Here is a 24,008-nt window from a genome sequence, read left to right as displayed (position 1 = left end):
AAGTCTGGCTGAAAGATTGAGTGTGTCTAATGTGGCGCCTATAAAGATAATAGACTGACAAGGCGACAAAGCAGATTTTTCGAAATTTATTGAAATGCCTAGAGCTTGGCAAGTTTGGATAGTGAAGTCTTTGGATAGAAGTAGTTGATGTCTGGTGGTGGCAGTAAGGAGCCAGTCGTCTAAATATGGAAACACCTGGAATCCTTGACGTCTCAAGTGAGCCGCGACCACTGCCATGCATTTGGTAAACACTCAGGGGGCTGTAGTGAGACCAAAGGGCAGGGCTCTGAACTGGTAGTGACTGGCTCCCAGCTTGAAGCGGAGAAATCTCCTGGAGCGTCTGTTCATCTTGATATGGTAGTACGCGTCCTGAAGATCTATCGAGCACATCCAATTGTCCTGACCCAAGAAGGGTAGAATGGACTGTAGCGTGACCATCCGGAATTTTGTTTTTCTGACATACTTGTTTAAGTTGCTGAGATCCAGTATGGGTCTCCAGTCCCCTGTTTTTTTTGGTACCAAAAAGAATTTGGAGTAGATTCCGGATCCTTGTTGGTCTGCTGGGACTGATTGGATAGCTCTTTTTGATAGCAGCTTTGAAATTTCTAGTGCTGCTTGTTCCCTTAGACTGGGTGGAACGTCTGGAAGGGATCCTCTGGGTTGGGATGGAATGTGAATAAAGGGAATTTTGTAACCCTCGGATATGATCGACTGTACCCATTTGTCTTGTGTAAGGGGAAAGCCAGGCTTTTGGGTACAGGGATAATCTTCCCCCGACTGCCTCCGAAGGTGGACAGCCGGGCAGCTCCTCAGGGATGCTGATAGGGTTTATCAGAGAAAACTTCTCTGCTACCCTGGTTTTGCGGACCTCCTCTGCCTCTAGGGCGGCGTCTATTGTTATTCCCCCCTCTGCCTCTAGAGGGGAATCGACCTTGTGCGTCAGATGAGACTCCCTGGGTTTGTTTGCGGAACCACATTTTTCCTCCCCTCTGACCTTTGGGATAAGGCCTAGAAGGGGTAGAAAAATGGACTCCCACGGCAGAGAGAGTCTTACCTTCCACCTCGCACCTAGTCAATGTATCCTTCACCTGAGGGCCACACAAGGATGATCCATCAAAGGGGGAATTGGTGAAGGACGCCTTGAAAGGGTCCGCAAAGTTGCACAGCCGCATCCAGGCGTGACGTCGTAAGGCAATGCCTGTGCCTGCGGCTCTACTCGCCCCATCCGCAGCATATGAGATAAGCCGCATGGAGGAGTTAACGATGGAGTTTAGGGTTGCCAACTGGGAGTTTATTCTGTCCTGGAACCCCTCAGCTGTTGGATCCTTTACCTCTTCACTCATATCCTTGAATAAATCCCTCTGGAGACGAGTGAAGTGACATAAATAGTTCAGCGACCGCATTGAGAAGGTCGCTGATGAGAGCATCCGCTTACCATACCTGTCCATGGTCCTAGATTCCTTATTAGGAGGATGGACAGGTACCGAAGGATCGGCTAACTCCTTCTTAGTGGCTGCAGCCACCACCATGGCATCGACGGGGACACCTTTAGATAAAAAATCTTTATCTCTAGGGGCAGTAATAAACTTAGATGGCCTCCTTGGGGTGGGTTCCACTGAATCAGGAGCTGTCCAGGCCTTCCTTGCCACCACTTCCATAAGGGGGTCAAAGGGAGGGGACACCCAGGAGGTAGAAGGGCGAGAGCCGAATGCCTCAAGGTACACTGACTCATCCTCTGAAGGGTTAAGGGCTGGCCAGTTCCCCCTCTGTTTCAGGATTTCAAGGATGTCAGCAAAGGAGACATCCTCAGAGGGGGATCGAGGGGAACCTTCAGATTCTTCTAAGTCAGTGTCAGAGTTTCTTTCAAGCTACACTCTATAAAACGTTTGCCCCTTCCTTCTTTTCTCAATTTATTTACTGCTGATAGGCTGTTTTTTTTTTTTTACTCGTGCTTGTACAGAAACTTGTTGCAAACTTGCTACTCTGCTTAAACAGAAATCTGTTGCAAACGTGTTACTATCTTTATTTGTACTTTTTGGTCTTGCTTTTTTATTCTCATTGTTAATGTTCTGAATAATTGATTTTGTAACTTGAACTACCTATCTTTTGAATTACTTATATCTTTTGTATATTGATACTTTTTAAATTGTACTTTCTTTGGTTTAATTCTGGAGCTTTTCTCCTCAGGTCTCCGTTGAAAATGGGCTTCTGCTCAGATGGACTAACCCAGTTAACAAATCTCAGATAAATAAATAAATACATGTAATTTCTAACAACATGATTTAGGTGTGCAATGTTATTTTGAGGTAGGTTATATATGTGACTTTTGTGTGTGTGCTGTGTAAAATTATTTTTTGTCTACTGTACTGAATGTAAAATGTAATTTGAGCACCAGATTATTCCTTTGATTTATTCAACAATTTTTTTAGCTAATCTACAGTTAGATGTGTGTTTGATGGGGTACTTTAAAGCATTTAGATGTATTTTGGTGGACTGCCAGTGTCTCTTTTTGTGTATCTAGTCACTAAATCTACTCTTTTTTTAATTTGCAATGAATAAGAATAGTGGTCTATGTTTCAGTTCAATGGCGGCTTTTGTTTTATTCAGCAGCTATAAGCTAAATTAAACACTTGTTTGGGTTTAGGGGAATTGCGTCAGGCTGGCTAGTGTATTTTTGGAGGTGTGTCTTTTTATGTGTAAGTGTATAAAACTTCAACTATATCTTTTTAGCAAGTAGCATGAATAGGACAGGCTAGGGAATTTTATTAACTTTGATGACGTGCCAAGGAAGTATATGTGTAGGTATTTTCTGATTAAGCACCAAGAGTGTAGATATTTAAAAAATATCTATATAGTACACCTCCTGGCATTGTTAAAAGTATAGATTAGCTATGATGAGTACCTGTGGGCTCAGTCTGCCTACAATTTTATATATATATATATATATATATATATATATATATATATATATATATATATATATACACACATATATATATATATATATATATATATATATATATATATACATACATATATACAGGGGTCTAGGACTAATGCTCGATGACACATTTCCACAAATCGGAAACAGCCGAGCACAGTTTTGCGAAAGTGTTTTTCATCGAAAAAAGTACTTTAGCGAAACTGTATTAAAAAAAAAAAAAAAAAAAACATGAGGAAATGTCTGTTGGTGAAATCGTGGCACAGTGGGGATAAGGGAATATTCTTTTTTCCCCACTATAGTGTGATCTTGTAGTGATAATATAAAAGTAGGGGGTGTGGGGGTTGCAGTGGGCTTACCCCTGCATAAACATGATTACTGTTTTTTTTTTTATGTTGTTAGATGTTTTGTTTTTTTTTACTTGAGTTTCACGAAAGTGAACTCAGTTGTTTCCGATTTGTGGAAATGTGTCATCAAGCATTAGTCCTATATATATATATACATATATATATATATATATATATATATATATATAAATATATCTCTCCTTTAAGTGTATATGTTTAATGGGATCTGTTTAGTTGGGTGAAGTTGAGTTGACTGAATTGCGTTTCATTGAATTTAGTTGTATCCAATTTATTGGATTTTGTTAAGATAAAGAGAAGGGCAACAGTGTTCTGAATGACACTTAATCTCCTTTAGGTTTACGTTACCAACCTAGAAATGCTACAGCACTGGAGTTGTTGTATAACACTAAGGGGTAAGGCACTGGTCTTCAGTCTCATGTTGCAGGCCAGGTAAAAACATAAGCCTTAACATTTCCTTGTTTAACAAAGAATATTTTAAACGAAAAGAAATATGCTTACCTTGTCCTATTTTCTCCAGATAGTTCTGAATTTTTCGGACTGTGTCTCTTGCCTCCTTTACCACTCTGTCCCATATCCACCATTTGCTGCAGTATCCATCTAGGATGCACCAGTTCTGATGCTGTTTCTGATAGTAGTCTCGAATAATCTCAATTTCTTGCTTGTAACATAAGCTTCGAATAGTTAGAATCTGAGAACTGTCATGTACGGGATATGGTCTACAAGGACAGGAAAATAACCAAATATAACAGGGAACAATGAGTTATATGATATCACTGACATGCAAATTTTAGTTGTCATGTAACATCCACCCTTCTTTGTTCTGCTTTATAAACAGAGACAAAATATGAAAGCAGATATGATCCATACTAATGAAACTCTATTAATGTCATACCTGCATACCTATCAGTCGTCATAATTTAGGCATAGCACTAATTTAGGTCCACAGACGTAACCATGCACCTTTAAATTTTGTGATTATATTCATACTGTTAATCTGTTAAGGATAAAGACATTATTATTGTTTCCACCTGAGCTAATGGGAACTGTTATGCTGGCTACACACACCAGCTATAAAAATTTAAAGTAATTATAAAATAAAAAAATACTTTAGATAGTTAGGTGCCTCTGTTCTCTGCTTCATGATATTCCACTTGTGCCAAATAAAATAAACAGGTACAGCTATACTCATAATAATGAGAAAATGCATTTTTCTTATCAATATTTTTTAGGAAAATGAACAGCAATTGTACAAATAAAGAAACTAATAAACTTAACTAACGTTTCTAGAAACAACAAAACAAAAACATGAAGATACTGGACAAACAGACATTTAACTGAAATGACATATTATTTAAAATGGTAACCATTGGCTGGCACAATAACAAATGCTACTAATAAGAAAAATTGTGTTTGCACGGTTTTGTGCGCCGGGCAGTGCCAGTTAGCTAGGGTTAAATTATTCCCGGCTCCACTAAGTTTCCTCTTCAGTTTTTCCCATGAAATTAGTGTAACTCTCAACTTAAGCACTCAAAAAGCATCCTACAGCCCAGCACTTGCTCAGACCTAATAGCAAGCACTAATATACCCTGACACTTGATTGCCCAGCAGGGCAAGGCTCTTTATTCACCCCTCACCAACCAAGCGACTAAGCAGCTCACCCTACTATTCAGGCTTTTTTTCTTGGTTGGTGAGGGGTGAATAAAGAGCCTTGCCCTGCTGGGCAATCAAGTGTCAGGATATATTAGTGCTTGCTATTAGGTCTAAGCAAGTATTGAGCTCCAACCAAGCAACTAAGCAGCTCACCCTTCTATTCAGGCATGACCAAAGGGCAATTTCGGGTGTACTCTCCAGTCCAGCTGTTGAATCTGGGTATCCTGAGGCAATGTTACAACTGCCTTATGTACACAGACAACCCTCTCCTCCTACCACAAAACACTAACATATACAAGAGAGGCAATTATGCAGCCAAACTGGAGGCTAAGCTGTCTCCACCCAAGACTGGAACAGACAGTCAAGAGGAGAAGGTTAACACTTGCACCACACCTCCAGCCACACATAGACCTACTAAACCAGCACTGGCAAAAAATACACATAAATACACAAAATCATACTTGGAGGATCTAAATAAAACCTGCAAAAGCATCAGAGACCTCCAAAGCAGACACCCAAACAACCTGCACCTCCCGTCACAAACTAGACAACACATAAAACACAAAATCAGTGTGCCGCACAATCACAGCCCTTAAGGCGAAATAACATACTTAACACACTAGTAATAGGTGACTCTATAGTCAGGCACACTGGCATCCCACTCACTAGGCTGGACAAGCAGAAGGTTACTGTTAGCTGCCTGTTGGGAGCCAGAATCCGCCACATAATACAAACACTCAGGTCACTCCAGAACAAGTACAAATATGTCATTGTTCATGTTGGTGTGAATGACCTGAGATGTACCTCCCTAGACTACATGAAAAGAGACATGGAAGAGTTCTCTGATCATGTAGCCCAGGCTGGTATGACCCTGACCCTGAGTAGCATCCTGCCCTCACCAAGAATGATACCTCAGTATAAAGAAAAAATTATCAATTTCAACAACTGGCTAAGCTTCTGGTGTCATTCAAAGAGGATCCAGTGTCTGTCAGCCTGGGACGACATGCTTGACAAGCCTCATTGCTTCGCAAGAGACGGCCTGCATTTGTCACCCCTAGGCTTTCGAATACTGGCCAAGGCTCTTGCTGCCCCCATAGTGCCTTTTTTAGGCAAGGCTCAAAAGTCAAACCCACCTCCGTAAACAGCACAATTAACAAAAAACTGAGGGTTATGCTACTCAACGCCAGGAGTTTAAATCTCAAAATGCATGTGCTCAAAGCACTCCTCAGTTGGAGAACGTCGACATCTGTGCAGTAACTGAAACCTGGTTCAAAGCTCCAGAGAGCACCTCAGCACTACTGGGCTACAACGTGTACCACACGTTAAGGCCACAGAACACAAACCAAAACACAAAAGGAGGGGGTGTATCCATATTCACCAAGGATACCTACACCTCCAGGTTAGTGGCACAGCATGATACCTCTGAGATCATCCATGTGCAATTAACATCGGGCAAATCTGCAATGCAAATTGTGGCCTGCTACAGATCACCCTCCATGACCCAGGACCACCACTCCACCTTTTTGGAGATACTGGAAAAGATGAAGGTCCTACCGAACACCCTGATATTGGGCAATTTCAATTACCCTACCATTAACTGGGAAAGCTACTCGAGTACAAACTCCCAGGCCAAGCCCTTCCTGGAATTCATCAACTCAAATGCCCTGGATCAGCTGGTAAACTCCCCTACCAGAGGTGAAAACATACTGGACCTGGTCATCACAAACATGAGCGACAGGTGTTCCACACCGGAGATCAACCTGTCACAGGTTAGATCAGACCATAAACTAATCACTCTGGATGTCCACACCTCACCACCACCCCCAACTAAGGAAACCACAGTAAAAAACTTTTCTAAAGCAAACTTCACCTTACTTAAAACAGAGGCGGTAAGTTTCACAGCCCCCACGCTAAAGGATAACACTGCCCAAGATGCAGAAACCTTTACAAATGCACTCTATGTGCACCTACAAGGATGCATTGATCCCTAGCAAAACCAAGATTCACTCCTCTAAGAGAAGGAAACCAGTCTGGTGGACCCCTGTCATAAACAGGCTATACAATAGAAGGAGGAAACTAGTTCAGAAAAAAAGCAAATCCCAAGAAGGAAAGACATCCCTGATCAGTATCAGTAAGAAACTAAGGTCCCTCATAAAATCATCCAAGGCTAACTTCGAAAGAAAAATAACCAAGGATTCAAAAGATAATCACAAAGCCTTCTTTAGCTATGTTAAGAATCTAAGTGGCAACTTGCAGATATGCACTGAACTTATGCAAAATAGCACAAAATATACTGAACCTACTGATATTGCCAACATCCTGGCAGATAGATTCAGTGCAAACTTCACCCCCCTCTCACCCCCAAAAGTGCCCACAACAATACCTGAAAAGTGTAGTGTCCTGGAAATCACAGACACACAGGTGAGAATAGCCCTTTCAAAAGCCAAAAACATAGCATCAATAGGGCCAGATGGTGTCCCAGGCTGCATCTTGCACGAACTACAGAATGAACTAACCCCCAACCTAAACATGCTGTTCATCCTCAGCCTCTCCGCAGGCTACGTGCCCATAGAATGGCGCACAGCAACGGTTATTCCACTCCACAAAGGAGGGGCCACAACTGACCCTGGTAAACTATCGCCCCATAAGCCTGACTAGCCTGGTCTGCAAGGCTATGAAGCACATCATCATGGAACTCATTAACAAAGACATTGGGAACATCCAAACACTTGACCCGACCCAGTTCAGCTTTGTTAAGGGCAGATCATGCCTACTAAACCTGGTTGATTTCTTTGAGATAGTCACCAAGGCCATAGACGAGAGAAAGGTTGTTCACACAGCCTACCTTGACCTCGCCAAGGCTTTCGACACCATTCCCCACTCAGGTATTACAGAAAAACTCACCAGCCTGAACATAAACCCCTATGTCACAAGATGGGTTGCCAACTGTCTTACAGACAGAACTCACACTGTAAGAATAGTGGGCTCCAGATGTGACTCTAAATCAGTCACAAGTGGTGTCCCGCAAGGCTCAGTCCTGGGACCCCCACTGTTCGGCATATACTTCTCAGAAGAACAGGCAAACACAGGAGGACTATGGCTAACCAGATTTGCCGATGACTGCAAACTGGGAGCCATAATTGACTCTCCGGCTGACACAGACATCCTCCAAAACGGCCTTACTGAGACGGACACCTGGTGTCAAAGTCACGGCCTCAATCTAAATGCAAAAAAATGCATAGTCATCCCATTTGGGAAAAACAAAACACCCATGAATTACCACATAGGTGGCAGCCCCCTTAATACAGAAGAGGTAATAAGAGATCTGGGGACCCAGATAGACAGTAATCTCTCCTTTGACAATCATATTACCAAAGCAGTTAGGAAATCCTTCTATGTGGCCCATCTAATTACTAAAGGGTTCGCATCTAGAAATAAAGAGGTTATAGTGCCCCTCTACTCGTAACTCATCAGACCCATCATAGAGTACAATGCCCCATTTGGGATGTACCTCACAAGACACTTCCAACAGCTGGAGAGACCACAAAAGTACCTCACCAAGAGGATTACTGGCCTCAAACAAATGTCCTATGCAGACTGACAGAAAAAAACTCCGGCTGTACTCAGTGGCATATCGCTTACTTAGAGGTTATCTCTGCCTGACTTACAAAGCCATGTCCAACTCAGAATTGATGGACATGCTCCACCTAAAGAAATCCAAGTCACTGCAACCCACGCGCTCTAGTGAGCTAAACCCCACCACAACAATAAATAGAGCATGCCAGAGGGATAGATTCCTGTCACAGAGACTCCCCATGCTTTGGAACAAAATTCCAAATTACATTAGGCAAAGCCCCTCACTAACACTCTTCAAGAGAAACCTTGATGAGTGGATGGGTAACAGAAAATACATCCCTGGGATCACTTCATTGGCTCTGCTTGACAGAGGATCAGTTAATTAATCAATGGGGCGGTGAAAGCCGACACACTCTGGCTAGGCTTATAAATGCCCTCGGGCAGATAGCCTAGTACCTACCTATGAACCTATGTAATTGTGTCTCAAATTTTATCACAGCATCATGTTACAGTTCTATCACAGTCTCAGCTCTAAACAGACCCACTTACGGGATAAAAGAGAGGCCAGTATAAGTCAATGGGGGTTAAGATTCATGTAGTATCTAGTAGTCTTTGGAATAACCTGAAGTATACAATGACTAAATATCCAAGACAAATAATGAATACCACCTACTGAGAAACCTTTTCTTTGTCTGTCACAGGTGTTGATTGGTTCCTCCAAGTAGTCTATGAAGTCATTTAAGTAGCTGCAAAATGGCATTCAGCCAATGCTGAAATTCCAGTAAGTGTGAGGGTTAATCGAGAGAGGCCATCATTCACAGCCATCAGGGGCAGTTTGAGATTCTGTATGCTGCTCTATCCCTCATATGCACTCAGCAAAGTACCAAAAAGAAGACAGCAATAGGCAACAGCGAAGGGTGCTTCTTCATTTCTGCAAGGGGCATTTCCTCTCAAGCAACCCCACCTCTCTCCTTGAAGCACAAATTTTGATTCCTCTGGTCTTCATCTGGGAAAATGTTCTGCCCAGTGTGTTCCCAAGTGAGTGCATCCCTCTCTACTTTCTGTGAGAGGTAAATGTGCCATGCCCCTTCACTCTACACCTCCTTGCGTGGTTCCTCCACTGCAAAGACCTCGAACTGAATTCCAGTCACCTGGGCCACAGTAAGGATTCTATTCTCTGCACTATGGAGCCAGGCTTAGATTTTGTAGCATGTCTTGGTGCCAGGTATGCCTCAGACAATTCATACCAGATTAGTATACCTAAATGCTCTTCTAGTCAGGCATCATCTTCTGTGAGTACATTTTCCCTTCCTTCCTTTCTTGCAAAATTTTATATGCTCTGCTTAATATTTAATATTTGTTTCTTCTGTTCTAGGTTATGTTACTAAATTTACCAAATGGAGTTCCCACTCATTCTTTTTCTTATTTCCCCAATCTGCCTTATTTTTATTTCTATGCCTTTTTATCTTAGCATAGTCCCTTGGGAATAACAAATTTCTCACTTGCCTATTCCCAAATAATTATATTTTCTCCACTACCTAACTGTTGCCAATTTCTTGGTTCTCTCTCTGTTTCAGTGCTTTGTTCCTAGTCCCCTCTATTGCCACTTTACCTGTGCCTATTGGTAGATTCTGTCATCTCCACACCTTCAGTTTCTTTTCTTTTAATGGGTGCCTTGCTATACTGGTTATGAACCTCATAGCTGTTCTGTTGTTTCTCCCTTCTGTCAAACTGATGCGGGGGATTAGTCATTCTACTTCTTCAGATAATGTCACATGTAACAACGACATTTTCTTCCATTTTGATTTACATTCATTTCACTGAACAAAATATACTAGCCTTAATTGGATTGTTAAGTATCAGTAATTCTTGGACTTACACACCCCCATCTCAGCTGGCTTTCTCCCAAGCTACTCTTGCATACTGTCAATTAAATATGAACTCCCGTATCTTCCTTTTCAGTGTTAATATCAATTTTTCTTCAGGAAGTGTGAAAAAAAAGCTTGCATGGAATGCGGTATCAATGGAATCACATTCTTATGGCCTGCACTTTATGATCAAGAGCTAGTATCATAGGTTCATAGGTTCATAGGTGTGTACTTGGCTAATGGCCCTAGAGCCTTTACAAGCCTAGCCCATAGGATTATCCTGGCATCGTGCCACCCAACCTTAGTTCCTAGTGGCTCTGTCGAGTACAGCCACTGGAGTAATCCCAGGGTGAATTTTTTGTGTCTCATCCACTCATCAAGATTTCTCTTGAAGAGGGCCAGTGAGGTGCTCTGCTTGACATGTATGGGAAGTCTATTCCATAGCATGGGCAGTCTCTGGGTTATGAACCTGTCCCTCCAGCATGTTCTGTTGATTGTGGTAATGAGGTTGAGGTCTCTGGAGCATGTGGTGCGGAGGGACTGGGATTTCTTTAGATGTAGCATTTCTATCAGAGCTGGGTCAGACACTGCTTTTTTTAAGTCAAGCAGAGATCACCTCTAAGTAGGCGATATGAGACAGAGAATAGTTGGAGTTTTTTGAGTCTGTCCATATAGGACAAGTGTTTGGGCCTAGGATACTCTTTGTGAGGTACTTTTACGGCCTCTCCAGTTGTTGCAGGTGTCTAGTGAGGTACATGCCAAATGGGGCATTGTACTCGATGACTGGCCTAATGAGGGAAGAGTAGAGGGAGACAATGACCTCTTTCTTCCTGGATGCAAAACCCTTAGTAATGAGATGTGCCACATAGGAGGACTTTCTGACCACAGTGGCAACGTGGTGGTCAAAAGAGAGGTTGCTGTCAACCTGTGTTCCCAGATCTCTTATAACGCCATCTGTGTTCAGTGGACTACCATCAATGTGGTAATTCAAGGGAACTGGATTTTTCCCAAAGGGGATGAAGACACATTTTTTGGCATTGAGCTTAAGGCCATGGTTCTGACACCAGTCGCTGGTCTCATTGAGGCCTTTCTGTAGGATGTCAACATCTCTTGGGGAGTTAATAATAGCTCCCAACTTGCAATCATCTGCGAACTTTGTCAGCCATAGTCCCTTCATGTTGGCCTGGACTTCAGAGAAGTAGATACCAAACAGGAGAGGACCCAGGACCGAACCTTGTGGGACTCCACTCGTGACTGGTCGGCAGTCTGACTTGGAGTCAGTTACTTTTACACTATGGGTTCTATCTGTAAGCCAGTTTGCAAACCACCTAGTGATATAGGGGTTGATGCCTAGCTTAGTAAGTATTTATATGATTCCTGAGCGGGAAATGGTATCAAAGGCCTTGGCCAGATCAAGGTAGGCTGTGTGAACCACCTTACTTTCATCCACAGCTCTGGTGACTGACTCAAAGAAGTCGACCAAGTTGAGCAGGCTTGATCTACCCTTCACAAAACCAAACTGTGTAGGATCCAGAGTTTGGGCATTCCCTATATCCTTGTTTATTAGGTCCATGATGATGCGTTCCATAGCTTTGCATATCAGACTTGTCAGGCTAATGGGGCGATAGTTCCCGGGGTCTGTAGTCACTCCTCCTTTGTGGAGAGGGATGGCTGTAGCAGTGTGCCATTTGGTAGGGACAAAGCCTGAGGTGAGGCTGTGATTGAACAGGGCAGACAGGTGAGGTGCCAGTTCACTCTGTAGTTTATGTAGAACACAGCCAGGGATACTGTCAGGTCCCATAGAAGCTGTATTCTTTGCCTTAGACAGTGCTGTTTTAACCTGTGCAGTAATAATACTGGGTGCCCAGCAATCTACTGGTATTGTGATTGGTCCTTTGAGAGGGGGGGGTAAAGTTAGCACTGAATCTATCCGCCAGTATATTTGCAATATCTGCTGGCTTGGTATTGCCATGGAGATTCTTTACATAACTATAGAAGGCCTTGTGGTTGTCTTTACTATCTGCTGCAATTCTGTTTTCATAGCTAGCTTTAGAGGATTTGATGAGGGATCTCAACCTTTTGTTGAGGTTGATAAGGGAGTTTTTCCACTCTTGGGACTTCACCTTATTCTGCATCAGTTTCCTCCTTCTGTTGTAGAGTTTGTTTATGGCAGGGAACCATCAGATTAGCTTCCTTTTTTTTTTGAGGAGAGCGTCTTAGTTCTATTGGGTATGGCGAGATCCATGCATTTGTGTACGTGTTCGTACAGTGCATTGGTGTATGATTTGGCAGTCATGCAACATCATTAGTCTTCCCATCTGCTGTACTTCTTGACATGTCTCCTGTTTTGCTTTTGACACTTCAATGAAGAACATATGCATCTGCAGAGCTAATGAAACATGATTTCAGTTTACAGAAAACACTTCTTTTATTCCAGGGTTCACCACCTATCACTCTTTCAGGAGCACTAGTAACAGGAAGGGGGACTGACAGATATGTGTTTCTCAACCATGACTTGGTACAGGCACAAATCACTCTCAACAAAACAACTTTTTACTTTATCAGTAATTGCAGGTCCACTCCCACTCTAATGCCCACAGAGGAACATACTGAATAGCTATACATGTTTCCCCAGCTGGCAGTCAAATCAAACTCTGTTTTCTTAAGAGACTTTAATTACTCAAATATCAGCTACTCCACCTACACATGAAATAACTGATCTACCCAGGCCTTTCTCAACATCATTAAATGCAGATCCTTGGACAGTACAGTTGTGTAAATAAACTTACCATACGAGTAGATCTTTGAATGATCAATGCTGCAGTAGCTTAAGTTATAAAAGATATATCCAGCTAAGGATATAACAGTGCCCCACTTCCAAGGCTTTGGGGTACCTTACACACACCAAACCCACTAGCCAACATAAGCTAAGCTGACTAAAAGACAGGTTTGGGTACCAGGTCCTTCAGAGCTTTCAAGCCAAAAGAGAGGGGGAGGCTAAAGCCTTGACAAACACACTTCTAGGAAAATAATAATAATAAATATCCACATCAGGGCATAAAGAACATACAAAAAATAAGGGAATAAGTGGCTACTGCATCTATGATCATTTAAACATTTACAGTTATGGTGGATTTACTTACACAACTGTACTATGTTCTTCATATGGATCACTGCTGCAGTAGCCTAAGCTTTATGGGTAGAGTACCATAAGTTAAAATGACTGGGATCAGAAAAGATGAAGGTCAAGGAGCCCAGTGGAGACTGGTTCTAGCAAAGCCTGTTCTAGATCTGTTGAAGGAATCTAGTTTACAGTGCTTTGTAAAAGTATTCACAGAGGGCCAAGTTGCTTCTAGAATGCTTATAGAATACAACCTTTTCCAAAAAGCCACAGATGAAGCCAAAACCCTAGTAGAATGAGCCATGACTTTGCCCGGAATACATTTGTTCTGCTGGGTATAACAAAAAGCAATAGTATGAGGCAACCATTTGGAAATTGTCTGCTTTGACACAGGTTGCCCTTTTTTTTAACTTCACAAGAAATGAACAACTGATCAGAAGTCCTGAAAAATTTTGTTCTGTCAAGATAGTCCCTGACTTGTCGGTGGATATCCAAGGTATGGAGTATCCTTTCTCTCTCTCATTTTCAGGTTATGGAAAGAAGACTTCCTGTAACAGGGGATCAGCAAAGACCCCCCCCCCCCATCAGGGGAAAGCTCAGAATCTCCCATCAGGAGAAGTCTAACGCCTGTCACAGGAAGTCAGTTGTTCAGCTTTAAGTGCTAAGTAGAAAGAACCAATAAGGACCAGAAGCAAGAAATGTCTGTAGCCAACCAATCTGCAGCTAAAAGAAAAAAAAAACAGAAATAACCAAAGCCAAGCAACAATACAACAAAGTTGTACAATGGAACTATATAAAAACAAGGTAGTGGTGGGTGGATGCTGACACTAACATAGTGTGAAACTTGAACATCTACTGCTGCAGGTAAGTAGGATTTAAGCAGCTGTATTATGGTCACCATTCAGACTGCCTTGGTGGCATATGGGTAAATTACCAAAGCTTACTCTACCTGACAGGAGGAAGGATAAGGATCCAGGAACCTCTGATGAATGGTACTCACAAAGCCTGTTCTGGAACTTGAGAAAGAATCCAGTTTGTAGTGCTCTATAAAGGTATGAACACAGGACCAGGTTACTGCTGCTAAAATGCTTCTAAAGTTCACTCCTTTCCAACACCTTTGCCCAACGGTTCTTGGAATTCATAAACTCCAATGTCCTGGATCAACTAATCCTTAGTCCCACCAGGGGCTCCAATATCCTAGACCTGGTCATTACCAACATGGGAAATTGATGCTCCACACCTGCGGTCACCCCCTCATTGGTCAGGTCTGATTATAAGCTTATCACCCTTGACATCCACATCCCACCCCCCAGTAAGGAAACCTCTGTAAAAAACTTCTCCAAAGCCAACTTCATGATACTCAAGTCAGAAGTGACAAACTTCATGACACCCATGCAGACGGGAACTGAAAGTTTGACTGCTGAATCCTACACTAAGACACTGTACGAGCACATCCACTCGTGCATGAATCGTGCCATCCCCAATAGAACCAAGATGCTCTCCTCCAAAAAAAGGAAGTCAATCTGGTGGTACCCTGCCATAAACAAACTTTACAACAAAAGGAAGAAACTGTTGCAGAAAAGAGGAAAATTGCAGGATGCAAAAAACTCCTTTACCAGCCTCAGTAAGATCCCTCATAAAATCCTCCAAAGCTAGTTATGAAAATAAAATTGCCAAAGATTCCAAAGACAACCACAAGGCATTCTATAGCTATGTCAAGAATCTAAATGGCAATGCTCAGATCTGCTCTGAGCTACAACAGAATGACATTAAATATACTGCTCCCAAGGATATTGCCAATGTCCTGGCAGATTGATTCAGTGCAAACTTCACCTCCTTCTCACCCCAAAAGGGCCCAACTCAATACCGAAAGATTGCCAAATTCCGGTAATAATGGCCACACAGGTAAAAAACGCACTCTCCAAAGCTAAGAATACAGCATCCATGGGACCAGATGACATCCCAGGCTGTGTACTACATGAACTACAAAATGAAATGGCACCTCACCTAAGTGTCATGTTTAATCATAGCCTCACCTCAGGCTTCATGCCCACTGAGTGGCGCACAGCTACAGTTATCCTACTCCACAAGGGGGGATCCACCTTGGATCCCGGGAACTACCGCCCCCATCAGTCTGACGGCCCTGATCTGCAAGGCCATGGAATGTATTATCATGTAACTTATCAACAAAGACATTGGCAACCTTCAAACACTGAACCCCATGCAGTTTGGGTACATGAAGGGCCAATCTTGTCTGCTGAACCTGATTGACTCCCTCAAATCAGTCTCCAGAGCCGTGGACAAGGGTAAGGTGGTCCACACAGCTTATATGGACCTCGCCAAAGCCTTAGACACTATCCCCACTCTGGAATCATAGATAAACTTACTAAGCTGGGCATTAATCCCTACATCACTCGATGGGTTACCAACTGGCTTACTGACAGAACCCACACTGTAAAAGTAGCCAACTCCAAATCCAGCTCCAGACAAGTGACAAGTGGAGTACCACAGGGTTCAGTCCTGGGACCGCTCTTGTTTGGCATCTACTTCTCTGAAGTACAGGCCAACACTAAGGGACTCTGGCTAACAAAGTTTGCAGATGACTGCAAACTGGGAGCTATTATTGAATCCGCAAATGATGTGGATATTCTACAAAAGGGCCTTACAGAAACAGATGCTTGGTGCCAGAGCCATGGGCTCAAGCTCAATGCCAAGAAATGTATAGTTATCTCCTTTGGGAAAAAACATGTACCCGTGAATTACCACATAGGTGGCAGTACACTAAACACCAAAAGTGTGATAAGAGACTTAGGGACACAGGTGGACAGTGGTCACCTTCGATATCCACATCACCACAACAGTCAGGAAATCCTTCTATGTGGCACACCTCATCACCAATAGCTTTTCATCTAGAAAAAAGGAGGTCATTGTTCCACTGTACTCATCCCTCATTAGACCCATTATAGAATACAACACCCTGTTTGGTATGTACCTCTCTGCATCCTCTGGACATCTGCAACAACTGGAAAGGCCGCAAAAATACCTCACTAAAAGAATCACAGGCCTAAAGCAGATGCCCTATGCTGACCGTCTAAAAAAACTCCACCTATACTTTGTCGCATATCATCTACTCAGAGGCGATCTCTGCTTAACATACAAGGCCATGTCAAACCCAGAAATGTTGGACATGCTACACTTATAGAAATCTCAATCCCTCAGAGACACATGCTCCAGGGATCTAAACCTTGTCATCATAATGAACAAAACATGCTGGAGGGATAGGTTCCTGACCCAGAGACTCCCCAGACTCTGGAATAGTCTGCCCATACATGTCAAGCAGAGCGCCTCTTTGGCCCTCTTCAAAAGCAACCTTAATGATTGGATGGGAGATAGGAAATTCACTCCGGGGATCACGTCAGTTGCCCTGCTAGACAGGGGTCCAGGGAAGTAAATACTGTGGGAAGAAATAGCCAGGGAATTGTTATGTCTAGGCTTGTATAGGCCCTAGGGTCGATAGCCTAGTACCAACCTATGAACCTATATGCTGCCGAAGAGGATAATTCTCCGGTGAAATGTGTCTTAATAACCTAGCTTGGAATAGATTTGCTATGGTGGGTGTAACAAAAAGTATCAAACGACAACTGACGAGCAGTTATTTGCTTTGAGAAAGCTGAACTTTCTTAGCCCTATAATAGAAAATAAATAGCCATTCAGCTTTCCCAAAAGGCTTAATTCTGTTAAGGTACATCCACAGTATCCAGAATCCTCTCACTCTTGTTTTTAGGTTCCAGAAAGAAAACTGGAAGACTGATGGCTTGATTCTGGTCAAATTCAGAAACACCATTTGGCATAAAAGATAGATTAGATTAATGCATAAATCAACCCTGTTCTTATGAAAAATTAGATAAGGTTGCCAAACCATGAGAGCGTGCAGCTCAGAGACTTGCCTTGTAGATGTCAGAGCGATAAGCAAAATTTTCCAAGTAACAAACTTTAAATCAGCCTGAAAGGCAGCTTTAAATGGAGATAAGGTTAATTTTTCATGGGAAAAGTTGAGATCCAAGGAAGAGAAATTTGCTTTTGCAGAATTTTCTAGTGCAAAATTCATTTCATAAACGGTTTGACCACAAAAAGAGATGAAAAAGGGGGATTCATAGGCAGACAAGCTGGGACAGCCACAAGATGCACCTTGACAGATGCATAAGGTAAGCCATTGTTGAGTAGCTTACACAGATATTTCAAAACCAGAAGAAGGGTAGACACCATACCAGGCCTTCTGTTATTGGATGGGTAACATCAAGAAAACCTCTTCCACTTGTAGCTCTCTATTTACAACTCTGAAGGGTTTGTTACCAAAACCTGTCTTTTAGTCAGTTCAGCTTGAGCTGACTAATGGTTTCAGGACATGGAGAAGGTACCCTGAAGTTTTGCCAGCTGGCAGGCTGTTATATCCCTAGCAGGCTATAACTCATATCACTTATGCTACTGTAGCTGTGAGCCACATGAAGAGCATAACTAGTTACTCTCCCTATTAAAGGCTCAAACCACCTAGACCTTGTCTTAAGCAAGTTCTCTGCCTTCTGCTCTGCTCCACAGATATTCCATTTCTTAGTTAAATCAGACCATTTTGTCATCACTTTCTTCTTCAAACACACCTTCCTTAGTCTTAGTAACCAAACATATAGGGACTTCAGCAAAACTAGAGGACAATAAACCCTCATGGATGAGCAGTAGCGAACCCTACCCACAATGTAATTTATGCACTCTCCTACATACATGTCTTGTGGACAGCAGCAAGTCTCTGGCTTACATTTCCAGGTTCTCTTAAGCAGCACCACACCCATTCATTTCTTCTCACTCCCTTTCAACATGAACTTTAGTGAAAAAGAAAGCAGAAGTGAACATAATTTTTTATTTGCTTTAAACAAGGAATATTGGGAAATTTGTGTCACTTCTTGAATCAATTTTTCCCGCTCAGCAAATATTTTAAGCAGCTCTGCTGCAAAACAGCCAAACAGGACCTCCATGTCCAGGGGATCATTGAAAATATCATTCTTAACATATTATGGTAAATTCTGAGAACATAACTAAGCAAATATTCTCAAGACTGATGCAGAAGCAGCAGCTTTGGAGACAGTGTCAACAGCATCATAGGAACACTTTATGAAATATTTAAATATATAAAATGCTGATAAAATGGAGGCATTCAAGAAATTCTTTCCACCAACAGAAGGAAGGTTAAAAGTTAACATTTGTATGTTCTCATAAGGCAGAAGTAAAAACTTTAGCATGTGAGACTGGCAGTTTAAATTCTGAATGTTAAACAGGTAAAAGATTACACTTCCTTCTCAAATCAGTCAAATGTTTTCCCATCCTTGTTAGGGTGAATAGGGTTTACATTAGAAACCTGTTTAACAGCAGCAGTTTTAGATAAATAAATCATTGCAGTATCTGTTTTAGTGTTAGAAAACAGATATCTGTGAGTCTGAGATACCTTGTATAACCTGTCAGATCATCTAGGAGCATGGAGTAGACTGTCAGGTAAATACAAGCTATCATAATATATCTTCTAAAACAGATAAAACAGGAAGGACATCTCCAGAATGTGATATATCCAACTGCAATAAATCATAATACTTTTGCTGGGAAGTAGGATTTTCATTTTCTGTCTATTGAAATACCTCTTCTGGTTGGAAATCTGAAACACTTTCCTCAGAATCTTCAGCTTGTGAAGAATACCCTTTCCACTACACTCTTCCTCCAGTCTGCTTTCCTAACTGAAAACTAGAGTCAGAAAGAGAAGGAACTCTTAATTTTCTTTTCAGAAGAAGAAGAAGAAGAAAAAGTAGACAAAGTAGAAATAATTTCCAAGCAAATCCCAGAAAATATTCCCTCTCCATAGAAATAGATACAGGAGAAGTCATATGTTGTACTTTTTGTTTTCTTTTCCTAGGAGACTCCATGAGAATAGACCAACCCAAGGCAGGCACATTATCCCAGGACTCAGTCTCCTTTTCCCAGCTGTGCAGTAGACCTTCACCTGTCTCTTCCCCCAAGAACGACAACAGCGGTTCTCTCCTGCCCTCAGAGAACATCCCTACTATATGTCTAGCCCCCAGTCCGTACTGACTGTACGTGCTACACTAGAAGGACTGGAAGGAAAGCAATGAATGGTCCAAACAGCCAGGACTTTCCACAGCAGAGTCACCCATCAACAACTGAGGCATAGAAGGAGCCAGCCTGACACCCATAGACTCCCTAACATACACAATTTTCACAGGAAAAACATTTTTTTCTCAGAAAAAGAAATAGTGGAAGATTTTCGCCCAGCAATGGATTTATCTGCCCAACCTTGAAGGTTTGCTAGCTGACCATCAGTTCCACAAAGGCCACAGTGGCAATAAAGATCTGAAACTTTTCTTTCTCTGCCTTTTATATGTATCTCTTCTTGAGCTCCTGGCATGTGGAAGGTGCCTTTAAGCTTTGAAAAGCTGGCCAGCTATTCATATCTTTGGCAGAATATAACCCCTGTAGCTTAGACCACTGCAACAGTGATCTAATGTTGAACATCAACTGTTTAAGAACACTAAATGCTCTTGCTTCCATCACAGTGGCTAGTCCTTGCAGCTCATACTGTAGTTACAATTTTGTTATACAGATATACTTTTAACAAATGACCACTGGTTGAATGCGAACCTTAATTGTGCATACTATAAATAATAATATCATTTGCATTTATAATTGTAAATAACATACAAATGCATTGTTTCTACTTTGCTACTGTACTATGTACAACTCTGTATTTTTTTTTATTCTATGCATGCCTTTTTGTTTGTGTCTTGCACCATGGTACCTGGCTGAAGGCTGAAAAGGGTCTGTTGACCAGTCCACTTAACCAATTATCAAACTGAAATAAATAAATAAACAAGCTTGTCGATATAAAATTTCTGCTCATTGTTTGTTACAGTATTTTGCTGACCTGATGTATAAATAGTATGCAGAGATAAACCCATTTGAACTACCTGATATCAAATGATCATGGTCTGTCTGTAAAACAGATAAGAACAGGTGCCATTTGATTTGTGATGCATCACGTCATTGTTTTATTGTCTGTTATGTGAAGAACCCTTGACTTTAGGGATGAGTTCTGTGTTGTTACAGCCAGGTGGATAGCCATCATTTCTTTACAAATGATGTTCCTTCTGAACAGAAACTCATAGGCCTTCTACCAGCAAAGTCTGTTCTCATTCAAAGTTCAAAGTATCTTCTGTCTTTCTTGATACAGAGTGCAATTGGCAAAAGGCCAGCCTGGAGCCAAGAAAATCTGATTGCACCCCTACAATAATTCCTTTCATAAGATTGGAATTACTGAAAACTTGTGACAGGGATTGTGAGCTATGGTTCTACAGAAGTTGGAGGGTACCAATGAATTTCCTCATCTGTAGCATTGCAATAGGAGCCATGCAGACAGAAGAGAAGATATAACCTAAGACCTTAAAAAGAATGTACTTGCTGTGAACATTTTCTGAGGTTGATGGGTGAAGAAAAAGATCTATGTTCAGCTACGCCCTGTCCAATGGAAGGGTTGTCATTGGAACTTTCTATCCAGGACAGCAACCAGGAGTTTTTCTGACTGAGAGAGGGATAATCTATTTTTCCTTGCTTAGAGGAATGTTCAGACTAAAAAAGCACTAAAGAGTTTATTGAGCTGAGAGATGCAGGCTCAAAAGAAGTTTTCATGAATCAAGCAATCATCTAGTTAAGGATCAGTATAAAGTTCCCCAAGTTTTACATATGAACAAACATCGGAGGTAGGCATTTAATAAACACTCTAGGTACAGAAGAAAGAACAAATGGCAAAGGGATGAATTGGGAGTGAAAGTCCCCCACAAGAAATCTGAGAACATTCATCTGAACTTTGAATATAGGAATCTGCAGACAGGCATCATGCATACCCATGCTTACAAAACCCACAAAAGTATCTTGCATTAATACTTTTTTATTTTGGTTTATCAAATGATGGCATCTGCTTTGTTTAGTTTTTTTGACTGCCCATTGACCATTTTAATAAAGGTAATATCAGAGGTATCACATCTCTGAAGGTTGAGGAACAGGTCCCAGAAGTTGTGCAGAACAAACTTTTGTGTGTATCCTGTTGACAATATTTCTCTCACCCATGTGTCTGTTGTTAACTGGAGACACTGAATTGTAAAATGAAAAAATATATATATCCCTCCAGAGTTTAACAGTTTGGAGAAGATGGCAGGAGGGATGATCCAAGGTTACTGTTAATGATGACCTATCCCACTGAGCTGAACTTTGTTAGTGCTGTTGCTGATACTTCAATTTTCAGTCTTTTGCCTGTACTGTTGGTGCCTAGTTTGTTTCCCATTGAAAGGACACAATTTACAAGGAAAGTAAATGCAGTACTTTGAAATTAGTAGATGAAATATCTGTTTTACACTCTCCATACACTTTCCCTTTTATTTTTCTCTTTTTTATGATCTTTGGAGAAGGGGCCTAAACAAGAGTTTGAATTAGTTTGATTTAGTGCAGTATCGAGACTTGCCCTGATATCATCAGGGAAGTACTGTGTTCTGAGCCAACACATTTTCTCAGGACAGTTCCAGAAAATAAAACAACTCTGGAATCTGCATCCATGATATAGTTTAGTTTTTGGTATGAGTCAATTTGGAATTGCTTTTCTTTGATATAATTTCAGTGATGCCGTTTTCTAAGCTAATCAGTTTACTTCAGAACTTCTGCCTTACACTGCAGCAAGAATGCCCACAGCAACAGCAATGTGGACTCCCTTACTAAATTTCTTAGCATTCTTTTTGTATGTTAGGTGATCTGGTTCTAGGATCCTTTTCAGTAACTTACTGGGCCAAGTGGCAAAGACAATGGTACAGTAACCACTTACGTGCAATGAAATTTTGATTGCCATATGACTGCAAGGGTGACAGATACATGTGACTTTATCACAATTAAAATTAGACTATATAACAATTTGAAGTCAAACAGCTGAACACAAAAATCAAAATACAGTATTTCTGAATACATGTACAAATAAAATAGTTTTAAGCAGAAAATGTTTTTTGAAATATGCACTTTGGTCTCTTTTTGTTATCTCTTTGATCCTTTAAGACCAGGCATCATTTACTGCTAGACCAGCCATAGGACTTTGGCACATATATCTAAAAAAATGCTCCTATGCAAGATAAAAGTTGTCATTTTTATTAAGCAGACAGCTGTGAATCAGACTGTTGTGATAGAGAAATGTGCAAGTCGTCAAATCCAAAAATAACTAATGTTATTACTGCTGCATGTATAAGTACTTTCAGTAGCTCAGCAAAGTCCAAAAAATGCAAGGTTTTTAACAGAATTGCTGAAGGTTGAGCCTTACTTTAAAGTAAATCAAGATAAGATATTCCAGTGCAAAGTTAGAATAATCGGTCTCAGTTATAGGACAAGAAGTGGGTATTTGGAGAACCAACACCTAATCCACAGATGTTGGGACTTAGATATCAACATATTGAACATCTGGTATCTTATTGCGATATAATGGTCAGCACAGGAACAGGCATGTGTCTCCTGATATCTGGTTCCCAAATAACCCAATAATAATGCAAAAGAAAAGCAGCAGAAACCAATAGCTTCTTCAGAGCTACAAATGGAAGGGCAGCTACTAATGGCCTTGTATCACATGCCTGGGAACCAATAGCCAAGATAGGCAGCTTTTTTCCCCCTCAGTCTGGAATATTCCAGCATAAGGCAATATTTCACAGCTACTTTAAGCAGTGTAACAACCGGCAGTAACCTGTCTTTGTTTCACTAAATCTTCTGTAATCCCAAGCTGAGACACTGAGGTACATGAAAGATTAAAGGAACCAGAGTGGTGTTAAGTCATGGTGGTGTGGTTAAACTTTTAGCCACTGAATGAAGTAAGCGAAATCTCATCTGGTCCCTCAATCACTGACACTTGCTCCTGCTTTAGACTTTAGACTGCCCCAGAAAATACAGTTGTGTGAGTAAACCTACTATAACTGTAGACGTTCAAATGATCACTGCTGCAGTAGCCTACACTAAATGGATTATAACTAGCTTCCAAAGATTCAGGGTACCTTCTACACACCCAAACCATCAGGACACCTTCCACGCACCTGAACCATTAGTCAGCTTGAGCTGAGTTGACTAAAATATCCGGTTTGGGAACCAATCCTTTTAGAACTTTCATGCCAGCAAAGACAAGGGTGCTGAGCCCTGAAAGGACAATGTTAGGAGCAACAAAAAAATAAAAATCCACATCCTAGCAAAAACTGCACACCAAGAAACAAGAGGGATGGTGGGAGGGAGCAGTTACTGCAGCAGTAATCATTCAAACATCTATTGTTATGGTAGGTGTGCTGAGAAGGCTCCAAGAGCCCCTGAAGAATGGTCCTAGCAAAACCTAATCTAGACCTAGAGAAGGAATCAAGCTTATA

At 41.5% G+C, this 24,008-nt stretch overlaps 1 protein-coding gene across 1 annotated transcript in view; it reads right to left on the bottom strand.

The window, feature by feature from the left end:
* The window catches only part of AK9 (adenylate kinase 9), a 2,653,312-nt gene that overhangs the window by 379,537 nt on the left and 2,249,767 nt on the right, over positions 1 to 24,008 (bottom strand). Inside the window, exon 34 of the mRNA XM_044066804.1 lies at positions 3,808 to 4,025. Within this exon, the coding sequence (XP_043922739.1) occupies positions 3,808 to 4,025 (218 nt within the window). The remainder of the gene's footprint in view (positions 1 to 3,807; positions 4,026 to 24,008) is intronic.

The sequence above is a fragment of the Protopterus annectens genome, chromosome 1.part0 (assembly GCF_019279795.1).
Source record: "Protopterus annectens isolate FY-2018-M chromosome 1.part0, PAN1.0, whole genome shotgun sequence".
Taxonomy (NCBI): Eukaryota; Metazoa; Chordata; order Ceratodontiformes; family Protopteridae; genus Protopterus; species Protopterus annectens.
Note: the sequence above shows the minus strand (reverse complement) of the source record. Positions and strands in the feature narration are given on the sequence as shown.